The sequence below is a fragment of the Ranitomeya variabilis genome, chromosome 4 (assembly GCF_051348905.1).
Source record: "Ranitomeya variabilis isolate aRanVar5 chromosome 4, aRanVar5.hap1, whole genome shotgun sequence".
Classification (NCBI taxonomy): domain Eukaryota; kingdom Metazoa; phylum Chordata; class Amphibia; order Anura; family Dendrobatidae; genus Ranitomeya; species Ranitomeya variabilis.
In genome coordinates, this window is record NC_135235.1 from 450035576 (window position 1) to 450061775 (window position 26200).

Here is a 26200-nt window from a genome sequence, read left to right on the forward strand (position 1 = left end):
GAGCATCTTTCAGGTGCTGAGTGACACCACAACAAATGTACTTCAGACATGGACTGGAGTCCACTTCTATTGTAATTGATGCCACTTTTATTGAGTAAGCTATGATACATTTGTCGGTCACAATCGACCATGTCACTTCCGGCTAAGCTCTGTTGCGAGAGCTGGCCAAGGTTGGTTATAAACACCAAAAGCCACAAACTTTTTGTGCAAATATAAGTTGTGACATGTCAAACAGTTTTTTGCCAGAAAACTGCCTGATGAATATGGGTCCGTGTCATTCTCTTGTCTCTATTTTGAGGCTACATGATGATAATTGGATCATATCCTTACAGGATGGTTATAAGACTGGTACAAAGAAGACACTGCATTGATTGTACTTTCACTGCAAATCTTGTCTGTCTCATAATTCCTCATTCAAAAAGGGGAAGTCTTAAACCTAAAGCATGTTTTGTTCACGTGGGGGAGGGGCAGCTTTTTACAGATAACTAGTATTGCCTGTAGAATATACACACTGCACTCCAATAAAGGGCTAGAGGAAAACAAATCTAAAATAATTAGATCTCTATGGGACAATTTATTAAGACTGGAGTTGTGCATGTCAGTCTTAATGAAGGCAGAGCTGGAGCAAGACATCCCTATTTCTTTAAGAGGCATATAACACTTAATACGTTTGGCACCTCTTATACCTGGTATGAGCCTTCACCAGAAATGCTACTCTAGTTAGGGACTTTAGAACAAGGAGTACAAAATGAGTCTTCTGGTACTATAAAAGATAATATTTTATTATATAGTAATTACAAGCCAATAAAGTGCATACAGTGTACGAAAGATAAATAAACTCTAAAGTGCATAAGGATGGAACCTGTGGATAGCCACCCGTGCGAGCTGCCCCTATACAGTATATATTATTTACAGGGTGCAAGGCTGCCAAATAGTCAATTAATAGCCAAGCGCGTGGGTAAAGCATATCCCACAGTATTTAGGTAGACATAAAGCAGCAGCGCTTACCAGGGTGGGGCAGAGGGCACCGGGTAGGATCCAATGTGCAAAGCCCCCGACGAGCGTTTCGCCTCTTCCGGTGGTCTTGCTTTTTCAAGGGGAAGTGCTATTTACCGTGACCTTAAAATAGGATTGGCTGATGTGCACGTGATTAATCACATGTCAACACCCAGCCAATCGCAGCGGTGCCAGCGGCGCATGCTGGTCACCGAGCGCCGCGTCAGAGAGGACGTCACGAATGCCCGAGGAAAAGGGATTCCCCAGGCGCACGCGCGAGGCAATGAAGACGCCGTTCGGGCTGGGAGCAAGTTAAGCGAACACAGCTCATGCGCACGACCAGAGATACCATAGTCTAAGGCCAATTTTACACGTCCAATATGCATGGTCCAAGCATGGATTGCAACGTCTGTACCAGTCATGGATCTCCTGACCCAAACTCATAGGCACATAAGAGACTGTTGAATTCTGGTTGAGAGGCCCGTGGTTGGGCCATACTTACCATGATTGACGATTTCAACTACATGTCCCAGCATGAAAAACAAGCATTCTTAGGGCTCATACTCACTTGCGTGAAATACGGCCGAGTCTCGCATGGCAACACCCGACTCTGCCGCCGGCACTTGGGAGCGGAACGTGCGGCTCCATTAATTGCTATACGGCCGCACGCTCCGCTCTGGAGTGACGGTGGCAGAGCTGGGTTTTAACCTGTGAGAGTCGGACGTATTTCACGCAAGTGAGTATGAGCCTTTAGACTCTTTTCTTCCATGCTTTTCCTTCCTTAGAGAATATCCTTTTTCAAATTCCCTGTACCCATGTTCATATCTTTTTATCTGCAATGTGGAAGACAAAACACAGACAGCTATGAATAACATACTGACAGAAGAGTCCACTCTGGCATTTCAGTCCGCATTTCCATATCCTAGGGCTAATATGTCCTCATCATACATACTAAAGCCCTAAAAATGCTCCAAAGAGTTATATATTCCATTTAGCTCTGCTACTTTCATGTACATTTTCTCTATTTCCTATGTGCTGTGCACTAGTGGTAGGATCTTAGAGTAACATTCCGGGCATGTCACTACAAACTGAGGGCTCAGAGGAAACAGAAGCATGAAAAAGAGCAATTATTTATGGGAACAGTGCATTGTCCAAGGCCATGTGTATTGTCCATGGGAGCAGCTGCAGCTGAGCCGCCTTGATATCCCTCAGTAGTCATGTTCTTCTCCTTCCCCTCCTGTTAGTGGCAGCTGCTGTAATCAGTAGGAGGAACAGGAGGCAGCTTCAGGGGCTCACAGGACACAACTGCTGGACTTGTAGCTTTGTGACTACTCCGTGTCTTCTTATGCGCAGGTACTGTACACTCACCTGGATATTCCCATGTTGTTTTTTACCTTTTATTTGCATGTTTAATGTCCTCAGTTGTAAGCGTCCTTGGGACTCTGTTTTATTTTTCCTCTATCTGTATTCCACTTAGGCTGCCGTCACACTAGCAGTATTTGGTCAGTTTTTTACTTCAGTATTCGTATCGTAAGCCAAAACCAGGAGTGGGTGATAAATGCTGAAGTGGTGCATATGTTTCTATTATACTTTTCCTCTATTTGTCCCACTCCTGGTTTTGGCTTACAGATACTGAGGTAAAATACTGACCAAATACTGCTAGTGTGACAGCAGCCTTATAGGGCAGATTTTTAAGGCTTGCATTTTGGAAAGTCTTAAATTGATGAGTCCAAGAGGTGCCAAATTTATTAAAAGCCAAAAGCGCACACCTTGGACTTTTCTGAAGCGAGATCTTGAAATTGCGCTATAATTTTGTTGTAATTAATAAAAAATCTGATGGTTGCCCTGCTCTTTCCTGGCTAATGGTGCACATTTTTGTTAGCATATTTCAGAAGGCAGGACACATGAAGAGTGGCAAATATGGGGTGTGCAAATCTTGCTATTTATTTACTTCGCAAGCCTTATGATATCCCAAAACTATTAAAGTTAGCTGAAGGCAAATTCAATTTCTGGAAGAAAGGGGTTAATATAAAACATACAGTTCTCGGACAAGTCGTGCGAAAAAAATAACGTGATACTTGTGACTTGCTGTTGCATGACTATTTCAGGGTATTTTTTTCTGTTAAAAAACAGACATATTACTGACAAGTCGAATGGAACGTGCACTGGTGTCTGCGCTAAGTGAGTCGTGTACTACTTGCAACCAGATCTATGACATTTGAAAACATTTTGGTCACAATACAATAGGAAATCATTAGATGCGCTATCGCAGTGCAGCACTACGATCTCCGGGTCACACGACACATGTCACTGTGTAGCCCTTGCCTAAGAAACTAGTTCAAAAATCTTACCCAGGTGAAGATTTTGGGATTTTAGCTTGGTATAGTGTTCATTTGCCGCCACTGGCAGCTGGAAGGATGAGCCCCAGTGCGGATTTTGGCTTGGCATAGTATTCACTTCACTTCACTGCACTGGCAACTGGAAGGATGAGCCCAGAATATTGATGCCTATGCACTTGCCAATAGAACAGCAATTTATTTTGTTCAAATATTGTCTTGATCCCATAATGTATTTTTGGGAAAGAGTTTCCTGATTTCATACAGTATGACTCGTAGCACTACAGTATATGGCTCTCTCACAGAATGGTATTACAGCTTTTCCTGATGCCTGACTACACATATTTGTAACCAAACTCTGCCTCTGTTGTCCTCCTATTTCATTGTGGCAACTATTTAAAATAGAATTATAAATTTTAACCCCATATTGGTATATGGCAAATTCAGAAAGAAAAAATTTACGCAAGAACCAATGATAATAAAGTACAACATTTTATTAATAAAAAAAAAAAACACACAAAAGGACAGACGAGGCTATTAAAAAGTGGGAAACCAAAGAATTGGCACCATACACTCACCGCATGCTATATAGAGGTTGTACATGGAAGTTGATAAATTGTAACACTTCACAGAATAATGCATACAAAGGACAAAAAAAATCCAAGTGGAAAAGCTGTCCTACAAAGATGTGCCGGACTGTAAAGATAAGTAATCAAATAATACAAAGGTTACCTCTTGTGGGTGATGGTGCCTGCCCATCTGGGGGTCTGGTATATGGTGTAACTTTAGCTTGGCATATCAACATGGCAGAAGCTGTTTGTTTGGTATTTGTAACAGAATCACAGTTTTATTAGTAAATGAACAGCATTTAACTTGTAAGTCGGGAATCTTCTTCTCTAAGGCCACATGCGCACGTTCCGTATTTGGTCAGTAATTTACCTCAGTATCTGTAAGCCAAAACTACAAGTGGGTGATAAATTCAGAAGTGGTGATGTGTGTCTATTATACTTTCCTCCGATTGTTCCATGCCTGATTTTATCTTACAGATACTGAGGTAGAATACTGACCAAATACTGAATGTGTGAACATGGACTAAGGCTAGCTTCACACTAGCGTTTTGAGGGGCTGCGGACTTCCTCTGTGAAGCCCCACCCTCGGATGCTAGCTCCGCCTATTTCTGCATGCGGCCTGCGCACCTATCTTTAACATTAGGTATGCAGGTCATGTGGCTGTATGCGGATGCTTCCGCATGCTTCGTTTTGACGATGCGGAGAGAAAAAATAGCTACCAGCTGCGTCCTACGCTGGTCACCGCATCGTCAAAACGACGCATGCGGAAGCATCCGCATACAGCCGCACGACCTGCGTACCTAATGTTAAAGATAGGTACACAGGCCGCATGCAGAAGTAGGCGGAGCTAGCGGCGGAGGTGCGGCCGAGGGCGGGGCTTCACGGAGGAAGTCCGCTGCCGTCCGCAGCTCCTCAAAACGCTAATGTGAAACCGGCCTAAGACGTCAGTGATTTTTCACATGTGCAGAAGAAAAATAAATCCCAGATTCATCAGCGTTTTTTGATTGGAATATCATAAGAGTTTGGTCAGTGTCAGTTCTTACCATCAACGTTTAATCACTTCTTCTCCGATGGGGGGGAAAAACTGATGGAGGTTTCTGAAGCTTCTCATGTCAAACAGTCTGTGGAAGAAAACTTAAACGTTTAAAAAAAAAAAAAAAAAAAAGAAAAACTTGTGTAAAACTGTTTTGGTTTTTTTAAATTATTTCCGGGCAGCTCCATCCCTTTTTTTTTTTTAAAGGAGTTATAGCTTAATAGCTAGGATAACAGGCATCAAATTCATCATTATTTGCAGCACAAGAATGGTGTAAATTATGACGGATGGATGGAGTACACTTCTTGCGATGGCTCAAGGCTACAAAAAAGATGTGCCAAATTCATTGAGACGCATGGCTTTTAATACATCTGGAACACTTTACATAATACCAGCTTTAATGATTTGGAGGGATGGTGTAAAAAATGTGCTGATGGGGTCAGATAAATAAGGGCCTCAGGTTATTCAGCTTTGTGTTTTGTATGCCAGTCTTGACGAAGTGTGCACTTGCTTAAGATGCGTGCTCCCCTTGATGAATTTGGCGCATCTTCTAGTCGTGTGCAATTATGATGAATTTGTCGGCCACACTCAATTACTCCTCCTTGCTGGGAAGCTTTCTTGCTTTTCAAAAAGCCGATGTAGCTAGTCGGGGCTGGCATAAAAACTTAGTTTCCAAATTTTTGTACATCTATGATATCTACAAAATTTTGCGTAAGTCTAAAGAAATAGTTTGAATTAGGATGATGGTGTTTAGCCCAGTTGTCATAATCTGGAATGCAGATTGTGCTGTAACAATTTCTGAAAGTATCAGCGTTTAGACACAATTTCTGCAGAAAGGTAATTTTTTTTTTTTTCTATAGTAGCTTCACTGTTTCATTCTTCATAGTGGGTTTTAACATGGTACTGTTTCGCTTTGCTTACTTGAAGCTCATGGGCCTCAATGCAAAAGCCCCAGCGGGGTCCCCAATTATTGCAGGTTTTTAGTAGTAGTGGTCTTTTCTAATGTGACAAGGGGACTTTTTGGACCCCCTAGGCTCCAAGACCCATATGTGACTGAAATTCCTGCACCTATTATAGTTTGCCCCTACCTATTTTGTTTCTTTATAGTATATATTTGGGGAAGTGACTACCTGCCTAGTTGGACAAGCACTCCTCCCATCTGTTTAAGGCCTCATTCAGACCTCTGTTTTTCTATTCTTGGGTTTTCACAGATAAAACAAGTACCCAATACAGTCTATGGGGCTGTTCACAAGACTGTGTTTTTGTTATTTTTTTTGCAGATCTTCTCCTGAAAAAATGTTTGGGAGAGACGGTTGTTGAATACTGAATTTCATCTCCTGATCTTTTGCTTCTTGCAGGAGATAAGCTGCCGCCAGCGAAAATGCGCTAATGTTTAGCACATGATGGGGAGGGCAGGTATTAGAGATATTTGTTGGCCGGACATATGGTCAAAAGCTAAGGCGTATAGAGCATGTTTATACTTATAAGAAAATATGCTCCTGATTTATTTCATGAAGAATATGAGCATTTACTTAATATAAATGTCTGCAGTATTGGCAGCTCCTCTCTAAGATCTCCTTGACATGACAGTATTACGCCTGATATTTTATAAGCCAAAATCAGAAGAAGGTCTAAAACGCAAAGGGATGCAAATCTGATAATTAGATTTTTCCTTCTGTAGGTTCCACTTTTGTTTTTTGTTTTTCTAATAAATGTTTCAAAATACAGAAAAAAATACTGTCACTTTGAAGTTGCTTAAACCAAGCAATATTAATAATCTTAGGTCTACGTGTATTCCATGGCAGCCAATCTCCCCTTCTGAAGGAGGGAATAATCGTAATTCTTTCTACTCTGTAAAAGTTCATTTACACAGATGTGATAAATGATGGCCTCTGACTAATTTGTAATGGGTGCACTTTTCTGGACAGCGTCTTTCCTTTTTGCATAAAACGATGTGCTGCACAAAATGGAATTTCACCAGATCAACAAGTAGAAATGATCTGTAGCACTGAAAGATTATCGGGGAAATCCGCATTGTTAAAACAGCTTGTCACGATAATTTTTCAGTGTAAATGCAGCTTTAAGGGTACCTTATGTCACCAAAAAACGCTGATTACCTGCAGTTATAGGGTTAATCTGGAGGAAAATGGCGTTAAAAGCCTGTGAAGCTGGCTGGCTGCAAGTGCAGCTACATAGAGAAAATAAAGTTATAATCATAGTGAAATAACAGTGTAACTGCTCTTTGAGTCACCTGGGCGGTGCTGGGGAGAAATAACAGGGCCGCTTAGCATACTGGGAGAGCGGCTGTAATTGCGCCTAGGCAGTTTGCACACACACACACACTACAGGCAGGCTGTCACTCAAAGAAAGCTGCCACTGAAAGTGTCGGGCCGTGATGACAACTGACGTCACAGTATACTGAGTGGTACCATAATCACTCATCAGCACCTCCCTGGTAACTCGTAGAGCGCCATTTCACGGTGATTAAAACATCATTTTTGCGGCTTAGCTGCACTTCTTCACGTATACACAAAGTTTTAAAGCAGAATAGCCCAACCTTTGCATCTATATTTGGTCATGTCCGATTCCCTTTGTCATTCTCCAACCCATTAAATAGCACTTTGCTCTAAACATCCCTCTCCCGACATTACATCTTGGAAAACTAGTTGTTTACAGATTGACCTGGATTGCAACCCTATATTGGTACACCTTTGATGGAACAGCACTCTCTTGTGGGATCAACATATTGTGCTCTGCAGTATATGTCATATATGTTGTTCATTTTCTTATTTATGTCTTTTTTTTTTTTTTATTCTAATCACGATAATAATGTAATAATAGTATTTTGATATACAAAACATATTTACGATTAATACTAGATGGAGGCCCAATGCTATTGCATCGGGAGGGCAGTAATATCACGATGGGGGCAGGCTTCGCAGCGTTGAGAATCTCTCCCCCATGTGCTCACCCACCTATCCACTCTCTCTTTCCCCATGTGCTGACTTCTCCCATCTGTGCTCTCTTCTTTGACCTGTCTACCCCATGTTAAATCCCACCTGGTCTCTCTCTCTCCTTCCTGTGTTCTCCCCTCATGTGCTTTCCTGTTTGAGCTGTCTCCCCCCTGTGTTCTGTCTCTCTCCCCATCTGCTGTCTTCTCCTCTCATGTCATCTCTTCTTTGACCTGTGTACCCCATGTGCCCCTTGTCTGCTCTCTCTCTCTACCACTGTGCTGTACCACAGCTCCTGGGCAGGGGAGGAAGCAAAAGACAATACTGACATTGCAGCAGAAGATTGCAGAGGATACATTTTGTGAGGTAAAATATTGTTTAAAAACAGTCGGTGAAATATTTTACCTGACAAAAGAAATCCTCTGTGATCCCCTGCTGTAATGTCAGTATTGTCTTTTGCTTCCTCCCCTGCCCAGGAGATGTGGTATGCTCCGTACACAGTCAAAGACCATTTTTAAAATGAACTTTCGTTCGTGGGAAAACCCCTTTAATGTGATCGGCTTCCTCTGCCTGTAGACACATCGCGCATCTGCTGTGGGATCAGCTGAATGACTCTCAGTGCCTACGCGGAATTCGTGCAGGCACAGTAAATCAGACCGATATCATCTTTGTGCAGACAGATGGCGGCGATCACATTAAAACTGCCAATGCGCTCCTCCTGTATAAAGATGGCGGCGGTCAGTGAATCATTTGGCTGATCCCGGCGGCGGCGTGGTACGGCGCAAGAGGCTGTGTGTGTGTGTGTGTGTGTGTGTGTGTGTTGTGCATACAGCGTATACAGTGTGTGGTGTGACGGTGTTCCGCTGGTGGTACTGCGCAAGAGGCTGGTACCACCAGCAGTTTCCATATTTAGGCAGTAGCACCCATCACTTCGGTGTCCCAATATGGAGTTCAGTGAACTTCTGCCACTAGGAATTCTGGGATCCAGATACATCTGGACGTAACAGGATTTGAAAACATTACAAGGTATTTATTAAGAGATACATAGAGATATATTTATTTTATATTTTTTCTGACCGGTATGTAATCCTTTAATTCTGTGGGCTCTGGTGCTGGTGGATGGTTCATTGGTGATGTACAGCTACCTGTGGGCTATGCTGCTGGCACTGTTGCCCACAGATAAGATGACCGATATGCATAGAATGTGCTTTTCACTCATAGGATAGAGGCACCGGACAAACAGAATTACTAGTGCGCATGTCTCCGATGCGAGTCTTAGCTGCCACGGCATCACTTCTGGTGCATGCTAGTGATGTGTGCGCGTTACTGACGTCACTGGGGATTTCCACGTGACCCGCACCGCCATGATGGCGCCGGGGATGAAGCAACACTTGTTTGTTCGGCCACACGCGCCACCTCCAGTGAAATCTGTATGAGAGGGGTATATAAGAAGGACACTGGGGACACCTACATCATCTTGGCCCCCTGACAAAGCCGATGCGAAATGCACGTAGGGGCACGTGTTACAATCACAGCCATGAGTATGGGTAAGAACCAGCAATCACGTTGCTTGCTTTACCACTGTTAGGGTTTGAAAACTTGGATGTTCACTGACCTTAGAAAATTATAAAATAAATAATATATATTATATATTCTTCCCTATGTGGCAGAGGCGTAGCTAGGGTTTTGGTTCAGGGGGGTGAAGCTTCTCAGTCTGCCCCTAACCAGGTAACCTTGATTACAAGTGGGTGACACCCCCTAATAGTGGAGGAGAACCTCAGCAGACTCAGCAAAGAGTCTCCGTGTTTGCGTGGGTTTCCTCCGGGTAATCCCTTTTTCCTCCCACATTCCAAAGACATACTGATAGGGAATTTAGATTGAGAGCCCCAAAGCGGACAGTGATGATGTGTGCAACTACAGCGCCCCAGAGTCCAGGTCGTTGCAGTACTGACGCTCCGCCACTAAGGGGAGTGATGTTACGTCTGATGGCACTTAAGGAGTTCACCTGACCAGGTATCACAGTCACACATTACACTTCACACTCTGGCCTCCAGGGGGAGCAAAGGGTTCTATGTATTAGGCCACTCCTCACAATCTGGTAAAACTGGGGGTTGGATAGGAAGTCAGGGAGAAGCTTACTGGGCTTTGCCCAGGCAACATCCTGTGGCAGAGGGTGTTGCGGGGAAGATTCAGGGGGGTCTGTCAGGGGTGGGATCCTGGCAGTGGCCTAGCGAAAAGGACAGAACGTTACGGAGCCACGCCTGCACCCGTTGCGGTGGCATCCTAAGAAAGGACACGAAGTGAGGTTTCTTGTGGAGAAGTGAGAAACGAGATCACAGCACAAAGGAGAATAGAACCAGTAGGAGTCGTGCCTTAAGATCGTGGCAACATCCTACTGAGGCACGTAGCCGGTGGCCGGAACGCCGAGGAAGTATTGGGCTCCAAGCATTACTTCAAACAGCGGCAGGGCAGTTGACTTTAGGTTGGCTGTCTCACCTAAATCACCTAAGCAGACATAGGAGGCAATTGTGGGAGAGGGGCGACTCTAGGGTCCCGGAAGAACTCCAGGCCTACCCGTCATACGGGTGCGTCCTAGCCAAATCATCTGGGGGACGGAGAAGAACATCAGAATAGATACGAGAGTTGTGAGGAAGAACATCAGAAACAGACACAACAGTTGTGAGGACTATCCCGTGGTGCTCAGCAGGGAGGTACTACAACACACAGGCGCTAGAAGGTAGGCACTGATTTCCACCTGCAAAGGGAACTCTGGATGTGCCTTCGGACCGGCCGGTGTCAGCCAGCCCTGTTAGCAGTGCTCTGGATTGCGGATCCTGAAGCCTTCAGTAAAGAGGTAAAGAGACTGCAACCCTGTGTCCTCGTTATTCATCGCGACTTGCACCACGCATCATTATCACACCTTTCATTGGACGCCCCTTAGCAGGGTCACGGACCCGGTATAGCCACCGTGACAACCCCAGAACCGAGACAGAGAGGCCCGGTACCGAGTACCCCGCGGCCCTGCGTTTGGGGGCGCTCCACAACCTGTAAAGCGCTGCGGAATATGTTAGCGCTATATAAAAATAAAGATTATTATTAAGATTATTAGATGACTGCGCTGTTACTGAAAATAATCTCTATGTAAAGACCAACATGGATATTACCGCCATATGGACAGTGGTAGATACCAGCCCTACAGAACATATAAGAGATCACAGCACAGTTACAGATAGTGACTTACCTCTGACGTTCTTTATTATGCAATCGTTCATTTTTCCCATCTTTTCCATCTGGCCCAGACCGACATGACAACTTCTTCCAGCCAGGATTTGGCTGCAGAGAATACAACAGACACGTTTCACTTCTCATATTCCAGCCCCATCACCATCTATTCCCAACCTGCACAAACTCCTCATCCTGCTGATACCCCAATACTGAGCCGCTGCTGCCGTATGTGTCCTACAGCACCTGATACCCCAAAACTGAGCCGCTGCTGCCGTATGTGTCCCTATTACTACACCTGATGCCCCAATGCTGAGCCGGTGCTTCCGTATGTGTCCCTATTACTGTTCCTGATACCCCAATGCTGAGCCGCTGCTGCCGTATGTGTCCCTATTACTACACCTGATGCCCCAATGCTGAGCCGCTGCTTCCGGATGTGTCCCTATTACTGCACCTGATACCCCAATGCTGAGCCGCTGCTGCCGTATGTGTCGCTATTACTGCACCTGCTGTGTGGTTCACTGTGCCCTCTAAATTCTAAAGGACCCCTCTATAATATAGTAATACCGGGTGCAAATGCCCTAGAAAACAGTGCCCATATTTTGCCCCCCTAGAAAGTAATAATGTCCTGTGTGCCCCTTTGATAGTCCACAGTAACCTGAGTTCCCCTATAACAATAAGTGCCCACTTTACATTTAATAATCTCTCGAGACATCCCCCCTGTACAGCTCCCCTATACACAGTATGATGCTCTTATACACAGTATAATGCCCCCTCACTGTATAGTACCACCCACACAGTATACTGACCCCTTAGTAGCCTCCAAACTGTTTGATGGCTCCAACACTGTATGATGGCCCTTTCACTGTAATCCCCACACTGTATGATGGCCCTTTCACTGTAATCCCCACACTGTATGATGCCCCTCTAGATAGCCTCCATATAGTATAATGCACCAGATCATCCTCCATATAGTATAATGCACCAGATCATCCTCCATATAGTATAATGCACCAGATAGACCTCACTATAGTGTATAATGCACCAGATAGTCCTCAATATAGTATAATGCACTCCCCATAGGCCTATTCTATATTGTATAATGCACCCCCCATAGGCAGACTCTTTAATAATAATAATAATAATAATAATAATAATATTATTATTATTATTTCTTATTTATTTATATAGCACCATTAATTCCATGGTGCTGTACATATGAAAAGAGGTTACATACAGGGTTATAGATATCGTTAACAGTAAACAAATTTACAATGACAGACTGGTACAGAGGAGAGAGGACCCTGTTCTTGCAGACTTGCATTCTTCGGGATAATGGGGAAGAGACAGGAGGTCGGTGTGCTGCAGCACTGGTGGTTGGTGAGGCAGCAGCTCGGGTGGTTGGTGAGGCGGCAGCTCTTTCAGTGGCGACGCGGCAGCTCGGGTGGTTGGTCACGTGGCAGCAGCTTGGGTGGTTGGTGAGGCAGCAGCTCGGGTGGTTGGTGAGGCGGCAGATTGGTTACTGCAGGCTGTAGGCTTTCCTGAAGAGATGAGTTTTCAGGTTCCGTCTGAAGGATCCGAGGGTGGTGGATAAGGCTACTTTCACACTAGCGTCGTACTACGCACGTCGCAATGCGTCGTTATGTAGAAAAAACGCATCCTGCAAAGTTGCCCACAGGATGCGTTTTTTCTCCATAGACTTATACATAGCGACGGAGTGCCACACATCGCAACCGTCGTGCGACGGTTGCATCGTGTTTTGGCGGACCGTCGGCACAAAAAAAGTTACATGTAATGTTTTTTTTGTGTGCGTCATGTCCGCCATTTCCGACCGCGTGTGCGCGGCTGCAACTCCACCCCTTCCTCCCCGGACCTTACATTGGGGCAGCGGATGCTTTGAAAAACTGCATCTGCTGCCCCCGTTGTGCATAATTAACACACTGTCCGTCGGTACGTCGGCCGACGGTTTGCGACGGCCTGTACCGACGGACTAGTGTGAAAGTGGCCTAATCAGACCTGCTGAGGCTTGGAATTCCAGGGGGTGGGGGATATTCGGGAGAGATCTTGGAGGCGGTTGTGTGAGGAACGAATAAGTGTGGAGGAGAGTAGGTAGTCTTGGGAGGTTCGAAGATTACATGAGGGAAGATAGTGGGAGATTAGTTCAGAGATATAGGGAGGGGACAGGTTGTGGATGGCTTTGTAGATCAGTGTTAGTAGTTTGAACTGGATTCGTTGGGTAATTGGGAGCCAGTGGATGGATTTGCAGAGGGGAGAGAGGTGGATTAGCTGAGCAGCAAAGTTGAGGATAGACTGGAGTGGTGCAAGGGAGTTAGCGGGGAGACCACAGAGGAGGGTGTTGCAGTAATCGAGATGGGAGATGAAGAGGTATAGTATGACAGCACCCTCATAGGCAGACCCTGTAGTATAAGACAGCACCCCATAGGCAGACCCTGTAGTATAAGGTAGCACCCTGCAGGCAGACCCTGTAGTATAAAGCAGCACCCCTATAGGCAGACCCTGTAGTATAAGACAGACTCCCATAGGCAGACCCTGTAGTATTAGGCAAACCCCCCCATAGGCAGACCCTGTAGTATTAGACAGCCCCCAATAAAAAATAAATAAATACCTCTATTGTTCCTGCGCTGCTCTGAACGCCTGCTCATCTCCTGACAGGGCGTCGCGCAGTGACGTCATCAAGCCTGCTGTCAGCGTCGCCGACGTCAGATGCTGACAAGGGGGATGATGGGGGAAGGAGTGCAGCGCTCCTTCCCTCATCATTGCGGTCAGCTGTATCGGCTAAATGCCGGTACAGCTGACCTTGCAATGACAGGCGGGGGGCCCACTGCTGGCACCGGGCCCCGCCTGCTCAGGGGCCCCATAGCGGCAGAGCAGGGAGATTGATTCTCCCTGCTCTGCCGCAGAATATAACAATCGGCACGCTGCGCACGCCATTACAGTAGCTTGGCTCCGGGTGGGCCCCCTCTGAGCACTGGGTTCGGGGCGCCCGCACCCTCTGCCCCCCCCCCCGGTAGCTACGCTACTGCTATGTGGTAATAGTGAGCCTGTCCTTTCTTAACTGCTTTTTGTATAATTAGTTGCACTTTATGTACTGTATGCACCTGATTGAAGATTATAGTTCTGTGCCCCCCCCCCCCCTCTCATTTTTTTTTTTTTCCGTATTCATGCCTGTGGAGTGTCACCATATTTTTGGTGCACCTTTGACTGGATTTGAACAGCTTTTCTTATTGATAAAAATGTTTGGAGATATTTGTTCTGTAATGTTTTTCATTATCTACTTTGTCATTAAAAATTATACCTACAAGATACTACGTAATCTTTGGTGGTTGATATGCTCCACGTTTCCATGTTCTACCATTAAATAGCTTTGAAATATTTCTATGTATTACAGTCAAATCAGAGAAAACTGCCTGCAGACAGATGCTCCAGAACACTTGCCCTTCATCAGTGCTACTGCTGGGTGAGATGCCTTTCACTATACATGGAGTTAGTATTCTCAGAACAAAGATCCATCTTGTGTAGGCTGTCCAACAGGCAATGTTACATACAAGAGCTAGATCTTCTCATGGAAAACTAGCATTCCTGTAGGTATCTCTATTAGTTGACCATTACCCTGCACTAAACTGATGTGTACAAGTACCTAGAAATAGCTGTCTTCAGATGTTATCTCCGGTTTGGTTGAAATTACTAGTCTCTAATGTTTTGCAGTTTGTCAGTATCAGATTGATAGTTCACGTTAAATACAAAACACTTACTGATGTGGAAATGGAAAAAACACCTGGCAAGGAAGTTTTCTCTATTCACACATTTCCACTAAGTCTTTGTCCTTATGTTTTGATTATTGAGCTTATTGGCAACAGAATGAGGAAATCCACTGATACAAAAATAACATTGAGTTTGTAAGGCAAGTTCCTCATTCTTTACATGTAAAGCATTAGAAGGTGAGGGCATGTTTTTCTTCTTGCCAACATCTTTTTGTTCTAAATAAGGGCTCACGCACATTGGTGTGCTGCAGCTTGGAGTTGTTAAAGCTTTCCCCTAGATCAGGGATGTCAAACTGAAGGACAAAATTAAAACTTGGACAAAGTCGCTGACCAACCTTAATATTTATAAAAAAAATAAATACAAAAAAAGTGTCTACAATTGAGTTTTTTTTCCTTACCAAATATAATGAACATTTTCATATGGAAACAAATTTAAAGGGAGTTGTCCCATGAACAATCCTTCACATGAACGGTACGATGACCCTACTAAAATCCCCATCCCATCTCTTCCCCGACAAAGTATTATTCCCCAACTGTAACCCCACTTAGTGATCCATACAGTATAATGAGCCCCACATAAAAACCTCGTCTTTAATCGTTCCCCCACTGTTTCGGTCGCTGCAGTGCATCTTCTGATCCTCCACACTGCTCAACACACCGGGTGCGTTGTAATATCATTGCACTCGCTGTGCTGAGACGTCAAGCGTGGAGGAAGGGGGCCAAGGCCCGTGTCCCTGAGTGGAGAATATGGGTAGGGGAGATGCTGATGCATTTATAACTTTTTTTGCTCCCTTAGGGCCCCTTCACACTGTGCAATCAAAGTCTGAACGAGCGTTCGATTTGTGACGTTTATCCGTCCTCGTTCCGAGGTTGCAAAGTGTGACATGGCGTTACGATTTGCGACGCAGCCCAGCATCGTACGATGTGAAAGAAAGAGCAGAACTTTCTTTCGTCGTAAATGTCTCGCTGTGGCGGTCGAAATCGTAGTATGTGACGGCGGTCATACGAGCTCGTAATGCGACTACGTGGGTTGGGCTTCCGCATACCTGTCTCCTGATTGGGCGTGACGTTTTAGCACGCCCATGCTGGTAATACGTCACGCTCGGAGTCGTAGGACTATGGCGGTGTGAAGGGTAGCGTACGATTGCGACGCGTGACGTTCACATCGCAACTACGTCAGAAAAAGCGTTAACATCGTAGAGTGTGACCGCTGGCTACGAGCTCGTACTGCGATGTCGAATATGACGCAAATGCGTCGTAATCGTAGCAGAATCGACCAGTGTGAAGGGGCCCTTAAGGTGGTATACACCCTTTTACTTACTGTTTACACACGACTTTCTGGTGTTGACTCTGTCACCCATAGGGTCTTTTTGCTCAATACTGTTACATACTTCATCATTTAGTGGTTGTTACTTTATACTAATTGAGCATTAGACTGTGTGTGTGTTTTTGTCTCCAGTCAGACTCGTATAGGAACACCCATGCTTGGGTTGCACGTGAATTTTACCTTATATGCTGCTATTTTCTGCCCTCCCTTCCACTATATTACAGGTGGACCCTGTGCTTTACGCCTGCTAGAATCGTTATTTGGCTTTGTTTCCAATTTGATTACTATTTTCTTATGTTCTATATATGTGTTTTGTTTTTTTTTAATAAATTTGGTACGATTTTATTCTGGGACTTTTGTGCTTTTTTTTTCTTTTTGTGTTGTTATGCTCCATGAGAGCGTCCTGGACTACTGTAGCCCTCCTTATCACTTGGTATAGGGTATGATGGAATGAAACTATGGTTTCTGATCTGAGGATTGTTTATATTTCTAGTTTTGAGAACTTCAGTTTTTATTTTCTGTCATATAGGTCCCCCAAAGTCACTTCAAATGTGATGTAGTCACTAAATTTTTTTTTTTCTTTTTATTAATTTTGTTTGAAAAATGAGAAATTGCTGATCATCTTTTAATCCTTACAAAAAAAAGGGTTTAAAAAAATTATGCTGCTTTAAAGAGTGGACATGGTAAATGTTGCCAACCTTTTCTTTTTTTTTTTTTTTTTTATGTGTACTGTATATATAAACCAGTGAGCAATTTCCAAATGGAAGAAACTTGAGGTGACTTCTTCTCAAATAGAATGAACATATGCACAGCATGTTGTTTGACAATGCATTGCATTCTTTTTAGCATTTCATTTTTAAAGCACTTTTTCAGATGGGTTCCTGTGCAGACCTGCCTGAAAGGGACGTCGTGTGCACATGCCCTTAGGGCCAGAATATTTTCTCTCTACAGTAACCAACATGCAGACCTTATATTGGGCATAAGAACAGGAGTGGATGGTAGTACCTAAAGGCTAGATAGTCTTGACCCAACACATTAGAGTCACGCACACTTCAGCGTAGTGCAGTGATGTTTGCATTGGAAACCTCATGCCTTTTTATTGAAATCCTTGCATTAAAATGACTGTAAGATCTGCCTCGTTACTGTTGTGTTTAGCCTAGCTTGGATTAACACTAATACCACCTTAGGCCGGTTTCACACGTCCTGATATTTCCGGTACCGGAAAAAACGGTCCCCGAGATGTCCGTGTGTACGTTTGTCACATCCGTGTGCTATCTGTATGTACCATCCGGTTTTAACGGTAGCTGGAATATCAGGACGTGTGAAACCGGCCTTAGACATAGCTCCCAACCATCCTGGATTCCGTGGGACTTTCCCAATTTGAGGGCTCAGTCCCACCATGTCAGAGCTTTGTCTCTGCTTCTGATACTTACCCCTTTCTCCAACATCATCATCACTCCGTAGTTCCTCCTCCTCAGGGGGTTAGAGGCTTCACTCTGCTCATTGCATAAATTAAATTATATTGTTCACTTTTTCTCCATCCTGTGATTAGGTCTCCCCGGGACTCAAACGTGCATCTCTATGTTCACAATCTATTGCTCTACCTGTGAGCACAGCCCACAATGATGCAGATAGGAGAATTGGCTAATCTTTACTTCTTTTGCAGGCAGGGACCCTAGACGCAGGTTGTACATGATCATAGCGATACATTGTTATAGACAATTTATTTCTCTGGTCCCTGTATACTGAGATTATTTTGTGTTCCTATAAAAGTAGTAAAAAGAACCCTCGGCTCCTGCTCTGCTGAGAGCGTGAATCGAGTGTCATGCTACTGTGCTCCGATTTTCTCGCATGAGAGGATCGGAGCACAGCTGAGGAGGAGACTAAGTAATTTCTCCATTTCCTCCATCTGTCTCAGTGTATATAAGACTGTACTGGGATGACATCAGAGTGCAGTCCGATGTGTGTGTGTGTGTGTGATATATATATACACAGACACAGACACAGACACAGACACAGACACAGACACAGACACAGACACAGACACACACACACACCCTGCAGCATTTCCGGGTCCGTCGCCGCTTTTGACAAGTGTGACCAACTTTTTGCTATTGAAGCTGCTTATGCAGTATCAATAGTAAAAAGATATAATGTTAAAAATAATAATTAAAAAAAAAAAAAAATCGTTATATTCTCACCTTCCGGCGTCCCCGGCAGCTTTTCCCACTCCTTGCGATGCTTCGGTCCCAGCAGTGCTTTGCGGTAATGACCCCAGATGACGTAGCGGTCTCGCGAGACCGCTACATCATCACGGGTTATTGCCGCAAAGCATCACTGGGAACGGACCTGGCGGGAGCACCGCTAAAGGCCTGGGCTGGATCTGGGGGCTGCCGGAAGGTGAGTATATAACTATTTTTTATTTTAATTCTTTTTTTTTTTAACAGGGATATGGTGCCCACACTGCTATATACTGCGCGGGCCGTGCTATATACTGCGCGGGCCGTGCTATATACTGCGCGGGCCGTGCTATATACTGCGCGGGCCGTGCTATATACTGCGCGGGCCGTGCTATATACTGCGCGGGCCGTGCTATATACTGCGCGGGCCGTGCTATATACTGCGCGGGCCGTGCTATATACTGCGCGGGCCGTGCTATATACTGCGCGGGCCGTGCTATATACTGCGCGGGCCGTGCTATATACTGCGCGGGCCGTGCTATATACTGCGCGGGCCGTGCTATATACTGCGCGGGCCGTGCTATATACTGCGCGGGCCGTGCTATATACTGCGCGGGCCGTGCTATATACTGCGCGGGCCGTGCTATATACTGCGCGGGCCGTGCTATATACTGCGCGGGCCGTGCTATATACTGCGCGGGCCGTGCTATATACTGCGCGGGCCGTGCTATATACTGCGCGGGCCGTGCTATATACTGCGCGGGCCGTGCTATATACTGCGCGGGCCGTGCTATATACTGCGCGGGCCGTGCTATATACTGCGCGGGCCGTGCTATATACTGCGCGGGCCGTGCTATATACTGCGCGGGCCGTGCTATATACTGCGCGGGCCGTGCTATATACTGCGCGGGCCGTGCTATATACTGCGCGATATGCGTTAGAATTGGGCCACCATCTAGTAGACTTATTTGGGTGCGAGTGAGCAGAGTCTCGCTGCCAATCGCAGCATGCCGAATCAACATGAGAAACTAATCGCAGCTCTCAGCTGCCCCATAGTATAACATTGGGCCGAGTGCTATGTGATGTTTTATCGGGTAGCACTCGGCCATGTCGTATGGTAGTGTGACTCCGGCCTAAGGGTATGTTCACATTGGGCGTTTTTTTAATACTACACTGTGTTCCAAATTATTATGCAAAAAGAGTTTAGGAGTGATAAGGTTAGAATTTTTTTGTTTGCCATTTAAACTCATTGATGGTGATGTGTGTCAGGGCTCTTCATATCACTGAAAGCAATTGCAGATACCTGTGCAAATTAGTTTGGCAGGTGTGTCCAAATAAAGGCAAGACTGCTTAAGAAGGCTGTTCCACATTATTAAGCAGCCTACATTTTTTGTCAAAATGGGAAAGAAAAAGGATGTGTCGGCTGCTGAGAAGCAACAAATTGTGGAGTATTTAGGTCAAGGCATGACTACAATCAACATTGCCAAGACACTTCATCATGATCATCGCACAATCAAGAAGTATGTAGCTGATTCCCAGCACACACGTGTGCGTGCTGATAAGGAAAAATTGAGGACTCTTTCCAACAGGCAATTGCATAAGGTTAAAAGAGCAGCTGCAAAAATGCCCTGTCATAGCAGCAGACAAGTTTTTGAAGCTGCTGGTGCCTCCAACATCCCCAGAACAACAAGATGCAGGGTCCTTCAGAGGTTTGCAGCTGTGCGTAAGCCATCCTGTCGACCACCTCTATCCACTGCACACAAGCAGAAACTGCTCCAGTGGGCCAAACGATACATGAAGACTGACTTCCAAACTGTTTTGTTCACCGATGAGTGCCGTGCAACGCTCGATGGTCCAGATGGATGGAGTGGAGGATGGCTGGTTGATGGACAAGCCAATAAAACACGGCTAAGCCACCAACAAGGAGGAGGAGGAGTAATGTTTTGGGCTGGAATCATGGGGAGAGAGATTGTCGGCCCCTTTATGATCCCTGAAGGGGTAAAGATGAACTCCATAATCTATGTGGAGTTTCTAAAACAACACTTCCTGCCATGGTTCAAGAGGAAGCGTGCTTTACGCAGCAAGATCATTTTCATGCATGATAATGCACCGTCTCATGCTGCAAAAAACACATCTGCATCTCTGGCTGCTATGGGCATAAAAGAGGACAAACTTATGGGGTGGCCACCATCTTCCCCTGACCTCAACCCCATTGAGAACCTCTGGAGCATCATCAAAAGGAGTGTCTATGATGGCGGGAGGCAGTTCACATCTAAGTAACAGCTCTGGGAGGGGATTCTGTCCACATGCAAAACAATTGAAGCAGAAACCATCCAAAACTGACAAATTCAATGGACGAGAGAGTTCAGAAGCTTCTTTCGAACAAGGGGTCCTATGTGCAAATGTAACATCACGTAGAATAAAGTTTTCACTTGAAAACTGTTTGATTTCATTTTGTAATAAGCTGAAATGCTTATAACTTCACAATTGACCATTTTTTTGTTCAAAATAAAAAAAAAAGGTTGAAAACTCTGCTGTGCATAATAATTTGGAACATGCATTTTGAGTGTTTATTTTTTTTTTTTTAAAGATACTGTTTTCATAGGCAGTTTGTTCCAAAACATTGCAATTATACTAGAATAGTAGATGACTGGAAAATAACAATGACTGCAATTCAGATAGGTAATTTAGAGAAAATATGAGGAAATATTATTTGCATAATAATTTGGAACACAGTGTAATATTCAGCTGCTTTTTCCAGTACCAGCAAAGCCTATGAGATTTCAGAAATCTCATGCACACACTTTTTTATCATCATGATTTTGTGCTTTGCAGCGTTTTTCACCCATTGACTTGAATGGATGGTGAAAAAACGCTGCAAATACGCAGGATGACTTTTTTGCAGCGTATTTGCTGCATAAAGGCTCATGCCCACTTGCGATGAAATCGGATGACTGCAATTCGATAAAAAATCGGATTGAATTCAGATCAATGTTATTCTATGATTCTGTCTTCATCTGCGTGTTTTTTTTGTTTGTTTTTTCCAGATCAGATGACGATCGGACTAGAAAAAAAATCGCAGCGTGCTGCGATTGTAATCAGAAATTGGATCACATCCCATAATAGAAGTCAATGGGTGCGAGAAAAAAATCGCACTCGCACCATGCGAGTGCAGTCTGATTTTTTTGCACCGGTGTCCTTTGAAAAGCTGGCACTTCATATGCGACTACTGTACAATCACACTGACAGGTTAGAATATATAATATATATCTCTTTTAGATTTCATAGAGAGATAGAAGAATAGCTGGTAATTCATTTGTCGGCTTCTGTATAATCACTGCAGGAGCCGACAGGATAAAAGATGGTTTACATAAGGTAAATAGATGCAGAATAGGTAGATATATAATGTCAGTGACCAATCCAATTAGTAGTGTGTGTGTGTGTGTGTGTGCAAATTAGGGGACATGTATGTAATTAATAAAAGATTATTTTTTTGTGAAAAAAAATGGTGTGGGCTCCTGCGCAATTTTCAGAACCATCAGAGGGAAAGCCAGCACCTGGGGGCTGATATTATTAGCCTAGGAAGGGACCATGGTTATTGGGGCCCCCTCCCGCTAAAAACATCAGCTCCCAGCCGCCTCAGAAAAGGCGCGTCTCTAAGATTCTGGCACTTAGCCTTTCTCATCCCACTTGGCCTGGGTTGATGTCACATTTGTATTGTAAGGGGACATCAAGCTCACGGCTTAGTAATGGCGAAGTCTCAATAAGACACCTATCCATTACTAATCCTATATTTGTTACATGTTAAATAAAGACACAACCAGAATAAAGTCTTTTAATGAAATAAAACACAACACAGTTTTCCCATTTTATTGTTACTTCTAATCCATGTGAATCCCTCAATCTCCTGTAATAAAAATAACAAAACCAACAATATGCCATACCTGTCCGTAATCCATATCTGGGGTATATACAGTTTTCAACCAGAACAGTGCCAAGATGAAACCAGCGCAGCTTCATTGACTTGCGGTGCCGTCACTGTGCATGACAGCGCAGCAAACACCCCTTCTGATCTGCGGTGAAACCATCCCCGCAAGTCAGAGAGCCGCAGGTCCCACGCTGTCAAAAGACCATGTGAGCCAGCAGCTGTAATTGAAGATATAAAGTTTACCTCCAGTCACTGGTGTCAGCAGATAGGACTACTGCTCCCATCATCCGACACCTGATGCCGCTAATAACAGTGAGAGAAGGAGTGGCTGATGGGAGTATTCATCAGCAGCTCATGCATTGTAAATAAATAATAATAAATAAAAAGCTGCGTAGGTTCCCCCGTATTTTTGATAACCAGCCAGGCAAAACTCACAGCTGTCAGCATTAGCAAGGCTGGTTATCAAGAATAGAGGGGTCCCCATGCTGTTTTTTTTTAAATATGTAAATATATATGTTGATGTATGTGTGTGTATATATATATGTGTGTGTATATATATATATATGTGTGTATATATATATATATATATATATATATATATATATGTGTGTGTATATATATATGTGTGTGTGTGTGTGTATGTGTATATATATATATATATATATATATATATATATATATATATATATATATATATATATATATATATATATATATATATATATATTTTTTTTTTTTAGAAGTTGGCCAGGCATCAGCCAAAACTGCTCAGATTGGCGCGATCGACGATCAATCGATCGAACCAATCCCATGGCACAGCCACAGTGTTACCGCTCTGTTCCCTGCTGGTACCTGCCTGGATCGGTGCTGTAATAGCACCGATCCTAGGCCAGTGCCTAGAACAGGCCTATCAAGGCCTGCAGCTGCTGATTGGCATGATCGACGATTACATCGATCACCGGGCACAGCAGTGGTGTGACCACTCTGTGCCCTGCTGGTGACCTGCCAGTGCCCTGCCAAGGATTGGAGCTGTGAGCTCCGATCCTAGGCCGGTGCCTAGCAACACCAGCATCACCAGGGCCACCTCTGATTGGTTGAATCAATGTGATCATCGATCCCACCAATTACAGGTCACAGCAGCGGTGTGACCGCACTGCAGGAATCCTCACACTAGCTAAGGATTCCTGCAGAGCTGTCATATTGCCAGATCTCCTCCTGTGCTGGGCCTTGTGGTGCCACAGAAGCCTGTGACACGACAATTCCTGCAGATGAAAGAAGGCGGAAGAGAGACTACAAGTGTTGATCCCTGCCCGATCTCTCTTCATCCACCCCAATCCCCCCTTGCGCTGCCTCTGTGTGCACATTTAGCAGCTGCCGAGCGTTGATTGGTGACGCAGTTCACCGATCAACACTCATGCTCGCTTTTCTTTTTCACTCCCCTCTGTGCGCACATCCAGCAGCCGCCGAACTTTGCTAAGTGACGCAGTTCACTTATCAGAGCTCGTGCCTGCCGTTTTACACTTTTCTTTTCACAGGCATTTGTTTTCTTCCTATTTACTTTACTTTTAGCTTTTTCTTTTCAGACAAGTTAGCACCAATCACTATCCCCCCCACACACACATAGTTATAAATCAAGTACACACAAAGCACCATATTCGCAAAAAAAAGTCCCGCCTGTTTGTCCCAACAGCGCTATTCAGTGGAGGAGGCATATGCTTTCCTTGCCTCCGACACTGATAGCGAGGGAGAGGATCCCACATTTCGGATGCATTTTGAGGCCATCCACAAATTCCTGCATTATACCGATAATTCAGTGTCCCGCCCGAGATGACCCCAACTTTGGCCGAACTTTGAACAGTCAGTCATCGAACACTTCAACAAAAAGTTTGCTGAAGTGTACTTTCCGCAAAGGGACATCTGCGTGGATGAGTCCTTAGTTCATTTTAAGGGAAGGCTCCGATTCCATCAGTACCTGCTCAGCAAGAGAGCCAGGTACGGAATCAAACTCTATAAGCTGTTTTAGAGTACCTTAGGGTACACCCACAGCTTTAGAGCTTACGAAGGAAAGGACACCAGGATTGAACCCCCTGAGTGTCCCCCTGTCCTGGGAGTGAGTGGGAAAATTGTGTGGGATTTGGTGCACCCACTGCTGGATAAAGGTTATCACCTCTACACTGATAACTTTTATTCCAGCATTCCACTCTTCAAATCCCTCTCTGCGCGAGGTACCGCAGCTTGCGGTACTATCATCAAAAATCAGAGAGGCCTCCCGAAAACACTACTTGGGCAGATGCTTAGAAGGGGTGACAGCAGAGCCCAATGTAGTGACCACCTGTTGGTGGTCAAGTAGAAGGACAAAAGGGAAGTCCTTCTTTTGACCACCATACACGGTGATGTCAGCACTGTACGAGGTACCTCTACACAGGTCTGCAAACCGGGCTGTGTACTGGGGTACAACAAAAACATGGGGGGCGTTGATCTCTCCGATCAAATTCTCCAACTGTACAGTGCTTTGAGAAAGGCCAAGGTGTGGTACAAAAAGCTGTCCATGCACATCATACAAATGACAGTGCTCAACGCTTTCCTGCTGTCACAATGTGCATGCCACACCAATACGTTGTATCTTCATTTCCAGGAGGTAGTGGTTAAGCCCCTGATATTTGGCACTCTGGAAGGAGCGGGCTCCAGTATTTCCAGTACTGAAGGTGCTCGTATCGTACCAGGTCAGCATTTCCAGGGGGTGGTCCCTCCAACTGACAGAAAAGATAAGCCGCAAAAAAGGTGCCGAGTGTTTTACAAAAGGGGAATACGCAAGGACACCATTTATCAATGCGACACCTGGCTTGTGTATGAAAGATTGCTTCAAATTGTACCACACCTCCATGCACTAATAATTTACCGTATATACTCGAGTATAAGCCAAGACCCCTAATTTTGCCACAAAACACTGGGAAAACTTAATGACTCAAGTATAAGCCTAGGGTGGGAAATGCAGAAGCTACTGGTAAATTTCAAAAATAAAAATAGATGCCAATAAAAGTAAAATTAATTGAGACATCAGTAGGTTAAATGTTTTTGAATATCCATATTGAATCAGGAGCCCCATATAATGCTCCATAAAGTTCATGATGGGGCCCCATAAGATGCTACATAATAAAATATGCCCCATATAATGCTCCACAAAGGTTGATTGGCTCCATAAGATGCCTCATACAAAAATATGTCCCATATAATGCTGCACAAAGGTTGATTATGGCCCCATAAGATGCTCCATAGAAACATTTGCCCCATATAATGCTGCATAAAGGTTGATTATGGCCCCCAGATGCTCCATAGAAACATTTGTCCCATTTGCTGCTTTTGCGATAAAAAAAATGACATACTCACCTCTTGTCCTGAGCAGGCGGGGACACCGACACTTGCTATATTCACCTGTCCCTGTTCCACCACTGCGCGCCGCTCCGTCTTCCGCGTCCTCTGCAGTGACTGTTCTGGAAGAGGGCGAAACGCACTAAATACGTCATTGCACCCTCTGACCTGAACGTCACAGCCAGAGAACGCGGAAGACAGAGCGGCGCGCAGCGGTGGACCGGGGACATGTGAATATCAGAATGCTCACCCTCCCCCGTCATACTCGCCTTCTCCCGGCGCGGTCCCTGGCAGCTTCTCAATGACAGATGGTCTCCGGGTGCCTGCAGCTTCTTCCTATGTTCAGCGGTCACATCGTACCGCTCATTAAAGTAATGAATATGCGCTCCACCCCTATGGGAGTGGAGTCGCGTCCATATTTATTACTTTAATTAGCGGTACCACGTGTCCGCTTAACACAGGAAGAGCTGCGGGCGCCGGAGAAGCAGGGACATGCAGAGACGCGCC

At 44.8% G+C, this 26200-nt stretch overlaps 1 protein-coding gene across 3 annotated transcripts in view; it reads left to right on the forward strand.

Annotated features, from left to right (window-relative positions):
* ARHGAP40 (Rho GTPase activating protein 40) overlaps positions 1–26200 on the forward strand; it is a 182031-nt gene that overhangs the window by 45506 nt on the left and 110325 nt on the right. The window contains exons 1-2 of one of the 3 annotated variants that reach the window (XM_077251531.1): positions 2141–2349; positions 14517–14585. The exons of 1 other annotated variant lie outside the window; for it this stretch is intronic. In XM_077251531.1, the coding sequence (XP_077107646.1) occupies positions 2342–2349; positions 14517–14585 (77 nt within the window). In that variant the 5' untranslated portion in view covers positions 2141–2341. Of the gene's footprint in view, positions 1–2140; positions 2350–14516; positions 14586–26200 lie in introns of those variants that run through there. One more of the 3 variants, XM_077251532.1, reaches the window with a different exon arrangement.